We start from the raw sequence: 6,043 nt of genomic DNA on the forward strand, positions 1-6,043 counted from the left end.
GTTAAGAAAACAAAAATCCTCACCACTGGACCAATAAACAATATTCTTATCAACAGAGAAAAGATTGAAGTTGTCAAGGACTTCATTCTTCTTGGATCATCTATCAACACTCATGGAAGCAGCAGTCAAGAAATCAAATGATGTATTGCATTAGGGGAATCTGCTGCACAAGACCTTTTAAGTGTTGAAGAGCAAAGATGTCAGCTTGAGGACTAAGGTGTGTCTGATCCAGCCATGGTATTTTCCATAACCTCATATGCACGTGAAAGCTGGACAGTGAATTCAGACATATTGTCAGAAGGGACCAGTCACTGGAGAAGGATATCATGTTTGGTAAGGTGGAGGGTCAGAGGAAAAAGAGGAAGACCCCCAACGAGATGGATTGGCCCAGTGGCAGCATCAATGGACTCAAGTGTGGCAACAGTAGTGAGGTTGACCCAGGATCGGGCAGTGTTTTGATCTGCTGTGCATAAAGTCACTATGGGTCAGTACTGACTCAATGACACCTAACAACAACAACAACATGGACAAAATATTGAATGATGCACAAAGTATCATAAGAAGATGGAAGGTGCACACAGAGTCACTGTACCAAAAAGAATGGTTGATGTTCAACATTTTCAAGTAATATATGATCAAGAACTGATAGTACTGAAGGAAGAAGTCCAAGTTGCCCTGAATGCATGGCAAAAAACAAGGCTCCAGGAATTGGCAGAATAAATACTGAAATCTTTCAACAAACTGATGCCAAGAAATTTGGAAGATTGCTATCTGAGCAACTGATTGGAAGGGATCCATAGTTGTGCCCATTCCAGAGAGGTGACCCACCAGAATGTGGAAACCATCAAATAATATCGTTAATATCACATGTAAATTTTTGCTGTAAATTTTTTCTGAAGACAATTCAAAAAAGTCTGGAACAGTGCAGTGACATAGAACTGCCAGAAATTCAAGCTGGATTCAAAAGAGAACATGGAACTAGGGATATCATTGGTGGTGTCAAATGGATCTTGTCTGAAGGCAGAGAATACCAGAAAAGATGTTTACTTGTGCTTTACTGACTATGCCAAGGCGTTCGACTGTGTCAATCATGACAAACTGTGAATAACATTGAAAAGAATGGCTATTCCAGAACATTTAATGGTGCTCATGAGGAACCTGTACATGGACCAAGAGACAGTTGTTCGAAATGAACCAGGTTGACACTGCAGGATTTAAAATTAGAAAAGGTGTGTGCCAGGATTGTATTCTTTCACCACTTATTCTAACAGTATGCTGAGCAAATAATCTAAGAATCTGGATTATATAAAGAATGTGACATCAGGATCAGAGACTCCTTAACAACCTGCAAGATGATACAACCTTGCTTGCTGAAAGCAAAGAGGACTTAAAATATTTGCTAATAAATATCAAAGACCACTACCTTCAGTATGGATTACACCTCAATGCAAAGAAAACAAAAATCCTCACTACTGGACAAGTAAAGTAAATAACATCATGAAAAGTGGAGAAAAGATTGAAGTTGTCAAAGTCTTCAATTTGCTCAGATCTACAATCGATACGCATGGAAGCAGCAGCCAAGCAATTAAATGACCTATTGCATTAGGCAAGATATCAAGAGCAAAGATATCAGTTTGAGGATTAAGGTGCACCTGACCCAAGCTATTGTATTTTCAGTAGCTTCATATGCATGTGAAAGTTGAACAGTGAATAAGGAAGACCATAGAAGAATTGATGTATTTGTGTTGTAGTGTTGGAGAAGAATATTGAAGGTACCATGGAGTGCCAGAACAAAGAGGTTTGTATTTTAAGTACAGCTGGAGTGTTTCTTAGAGGTCAGGATGGTAAGACTTTGCCTCTCATACTTTGGACATATTATCAAGAGGGACCAGTCCCTGAAGGCATCATGCTTGGTAAAGTGGAGGGTCTACGAAAAAGAGGAAGACCCCCAACGAGATGGACTGGCACAGTGACAGGAGCAATGGGCTCAAGTGCAACAGTCATTGTACAGATGACACAGGACCAGGCAGTGTTCCATTCTGTTGTGCATATGGTCACTATGAGTTGGAATCAACTCAACAACACGTAACAGCATTTACCACCACCCCCCACCAAAAAAGTACAAATCCATGATTTTGTAAATAAATAGTGGTGATGTTTATACACATGATGTATATAATTATGATCAGGAGAGTCATATTCATAATATTAACCAAATGCTATTTGTTTTACAGGATAATCCTTCAAAAACAGCATCAACTATCCGAGGCCATTTCTATATCACTGGGGACAAGGGCTATATGGATGAAGATGGGTATTTCTGGTTCGTTGCAAGATTGGATGATATCATATTGTCCTCTGGGTAATTTTCCTTTTCATGTCTGCAGATGGCTTTGTTAATGGACTATCAGGGTTCCGCAGTGAACCTGCTGTATGCTTCATTTTCCAGTTACCGAATTGGACCATTTGAAGTAGAAAGTGCCCTGATTGAGCACCCTGCAGTTATGGAATCAGCTGTTGTCAGCAGTCCAGACCCCATCAGAGGAGAGGTAAAGGATCAGATTCATCTCAACTTTGTAATTTGTTGGCGATCTAACACACACTTTCTAACCATAGTTCACTGAAATGGTATTACCCAAATGATTGAAACACTAAATTACAAGTCAGATAGACATTCATTTACTAAATAAACAAGTCAGTAATATGCAAGTCAGAACCACTAAAGATTAAGACTAGACACTCTAGACTATAAAAAATTTGATGTTTTTTCACACAGCCATGGCAAAGTTGGTGTGAATGCCAACAACCTAGATGAGTGACAGACTGACATAGTCCATGGTATAGCCAAGGATAGGCTGGCATTAGGGATCAGGGATAGGACAAGGTCAGACACAGGTTTTGAGGCAGTCAGATGCAGGCTGGGTAAGTAGCTAAGTAGAAGATTCAGGAAATGAACTATGAACATGACAGGAGTTTTGAAAGTCTACTTTTTTTGGTGTTGCTCCCAAGGCAATTTGGGTTTCTATGTGCTATACTGGTTTCTTACTGCTCTTAGAAAGGATATACAAATGGGTGGGCTCTAAAGAACAGATACTTATTTTCTTGCAGTTCAGGATGCAGCAAACCCAGTGTGACAGGGACGAGGGGAAGCGGAGCCACAGACCTAGAAAGTTGATTGGAATGCTACCCAAGGCACTTTACTTAGTGTGCGGACATATTTCCAGGAGAAAGCTTTATTGAAGGAGATAAAATAAGAAGCCATGAGAGCAGAGATGATTACAAGCAGGTCAGAAAGTGGAGTCAAGATGTAGTTAGATGAAGGCATTCAAAAGTTAGATCACAAAGCAAGGGTTCCAGAAACTCTTGTGTTTCTAGTACAGACAGGGAGGTACTAGGGTCAGTGGGCTAATGTAAGATTATATGGCTGAGACCAAATCCCAGTCAACACTCTGGTCCACCCTACCAGGCACTTAGACCCTCATTTGGAGAAGCAAATAAAACATCTCAAAACATAAAAATACACAACGTATGTTTCTGGTATTTCAATGATTTATTTTAGGTAGTAAAGGCTTTTATTGTTCTGAATGCTGATTACAAGTCATGTGACGAAGAACAATTGAAAAAGGAGATTCAAGAGCATGTAAAAAAACTGACAGCACCTTACAAATATCCCAGAAAGGTAGGTGTTCTACTGATGATAAGTATTTGCTCAGTGTTCTGGGACGTTTTCTGCTGTTTTACTGTTGTGCCAGGTTCAACAGACCCAGACCAAATACTCAACTAGTGCAGTGCTCACAAGAGAAGAGGCAGAACCAGATCAGCTTCAGTTGTGGGCATCAGTCTCCCATGGCCAGCTAACATCCCCTCACAACCAGAGCATGGAAGATGTTCCAAGTGCCGCAGCTGGAGACTCCATCCATCCTCTCCCCACCATGGGCAGATACAGAAGTGGGGTTGGCCAAGTTGTGCAGGAGACAGAGAAAGTTACTGTGGGCCTACAACAGGGACGGAGGATTCTATGATAAGAGACTGAGAAAGCATGAGACCCAATTCCCAGCCTTCTTATCAGAATGTTCTAGGCCCAAGGCCTCTGCTTAGACAGCCCAGGTGGGAAGTGTAAAGGCAGACCAACATCAATGACCATTCTCCTCAAAAATGCTATTCTAAATATTCTAAGCTGAACAAATAACAAATGGAGAAGAATCAGAAACTTTGAGTTAAACCTCTAACTGAGTATGTTGGGTCATTTGGGTCAATGAACATGAATAACAGAAACCAAAAAAATGTCCTCAACAGTACCCCTTTCCCTTTTGGGTTATTACCAAAAACTGATCCTATGTGTCCTAACTCTCTCATCTGGAATTAATCTAGAGTGGCTGTATAAATTGACTTTAACTAAACATGAAAAGTTCTGGGCTAATTTTCTTCCCCTTAATACAACAGGTAGAATTTATTCACGAGCTGCCAAAGACTGTCAGTGGGAAGATAAAAAGAAATGAACTGAGAAAAAAAGAATGGGGAACAATTTAAATTCATTCATTCCATTAATTATTACAGTGTTTATAAACCAAAGAGTCTGTAAAACCCACAGGATTGCGGAAGGATGCTCAAAAAAGTGGTGGTATTTATGTTTATAAATGATTGATGCAAAATATCTGTGTTTCTGATATCAGACTGTATTTGGAAATAAAACATTCTGTAAGTGCCTCTGTATTAGTGTCACTTTCCTTATGGTTTTAGTAATATAAAAAGAATGCCATCAATTGCTGAAGAATTAAAAATTGAATCTGAACCAAATCTCTGTACTTGTTGGTTTGTAATTCTCCCAATGTACTGATTTATACGTCAAAATCAATCTTCAAGCTTCCTAAAACACTGTAACTATTTAAAAAAAACAAAAAACAGGCAGAAGAATTTGGTCTGGGTCAGAAGATTAAGGTAGTCCTTAAAGTACAAGCATGTACCTGAAAACAGTAGGTCTTTGGACATGCACAACGTATGGTGTTCATAAACCATGCACACAGCCCTGTACATACGTCTCCTGTGCACACTATGCATGCCACGTACCTGTACAAGTGATTCAGTTGGATGTGTTACATGTGAAAAATATCACAGTTCAAAAATACTTTAAAATTTATTTCAAGGTCTAACTATCAAAGGATGTTTTACACCATTGTTTCTTACCATATCTAACCTGATAAACATAGTTTACAAAATTGCATGTGTGTCCTCAAGTAATTGTGACATATTCCTCAAATGTTAATATAAAAAACATAAATGAAACAATGTATGATATTATCAAAACCAAAAATCAAACCCACTGCTAAGTCAATTCCAACTCAGAGACCCTACAGGCCAGAGTAGAACTAGTCCACAGAACCGGTTCCAAGGCGGTCATCTTTCCTGCTGCCTGCTCTTCCTCAGAGCTGCTGACAGTTGGCAGCTGAGCTCGTAACCACTGCCCCACTAGCGTCCCTTGAAGACATTATCAAAATACTTCTAAACCAGTAAATGAAATGAGAAGTTCGTTTTGTGTTTAGTACACATGTCAGTGTGCTTTAATAGTCCCACTGTACTCTACCAAACACAGATTACGTCCTCTCAGTTCTCATCAATCTACACACTCTTTCCCTTTACATTAAAAACCACATTAAAGTAAAAACTTAATTTAGGTATACAGCTTATCAACTCCTCATTGAAGGTCTTAGTTTCAACACATTTTTAGTAGAAAAACTTCTATTTCTGTTAGAAATAGGGCTTTTTTCTGTAGAACTAAAAGCGTGTCCCCCAGGAGAATGAGACAAAACCGTATTGTTGGCTCTCTCCTTCTGAAGTGCCTGTTCCCATTTGAAATAACCACATTGGTTTTTGTTTTCTTGGTATTTTCCAATTGGACAACAATAGAAGACTCTTCCATGGTTTGGTCCATTATTAGAAACAACAAGTCTCTTAGATCTCCGGCCACACTTGCATAAAGGAGGGGTCATCTTCCCACTCACCCAAGGCTGTTGTAGGTTCACTGTAGACGTTAAGACAGAGGGGA

General features: G+C 39.5%; 2 protein-coding genes across 2 annotated transcripts in view; one reads left to right on the plus strand and one right to left on the minus strand.

Annotated features, from left to right (window-relative positions):
- Nucleotides 1–4,530, plus strand: part of ACSM3 (acyl-CoA synthetase medium-chain family member 3) — a 30,357-nt gene extending 25,827 nt beyond the window's left edge. Inside the window, exons 9-12 of the mRNA XM_006875978.1 lie at nucleotides 2,235–2,362; nucleotides 2,450–2,549; nucleotides 3,560–3,679; nucleotides 4,444–4,530. Of these exons, the coding sequence (XP_006876040.1) occupies nucleotides 2,235–2,362; nucleotides 2,450–2,549; nucleotides 3,560–3,679; nucleotides 4,444–4,530 (435 nt within the window). The remainder of the gene's footprint in view (nucleotides 1–2,234; nucleotides 2,363–2,449; nucleotides 2,550–3,559; nucleotides 3,680–4,443) is intronic.
- Nucleotides 4,531–5,684: 1,154 nt separating this feature from the next.
- ERI2 (ERI1 exoribonuclease family member 2) overlaps nucleotides 5,685–6,043 on the minus strand; it is a 26,697-nt gene continuing 26,338 nt past the window's right edge. Inside the window, exon 11 of the mRNA XM_006875964.1 lies at nucleotides 5,685–6,019. Within this exon, the coding sequence (XP_006876026.1) occupies nucleotides 5,685–6,019 (335 nt within the window). The remainder of the gene's footprint in view (nucleotides 6,020–6,043) is intronic.

Source organism: Chrysochloris asiatica, unplaced genomic scaffold (genome assembly GCF_000296735.1).
Source record: "Chrysochloris asiatica unplaced genomic scaffold, ChrAsi1.0 scaffold00348, whole genome shotgun sequence".
Taxonomy (NCBI): Eukaryota; Metazoa; Chordata; class Mammalia; order Afrosoricida; family Chrysochloridae; genus Chrysochloris; species Chrysochloris asiatica.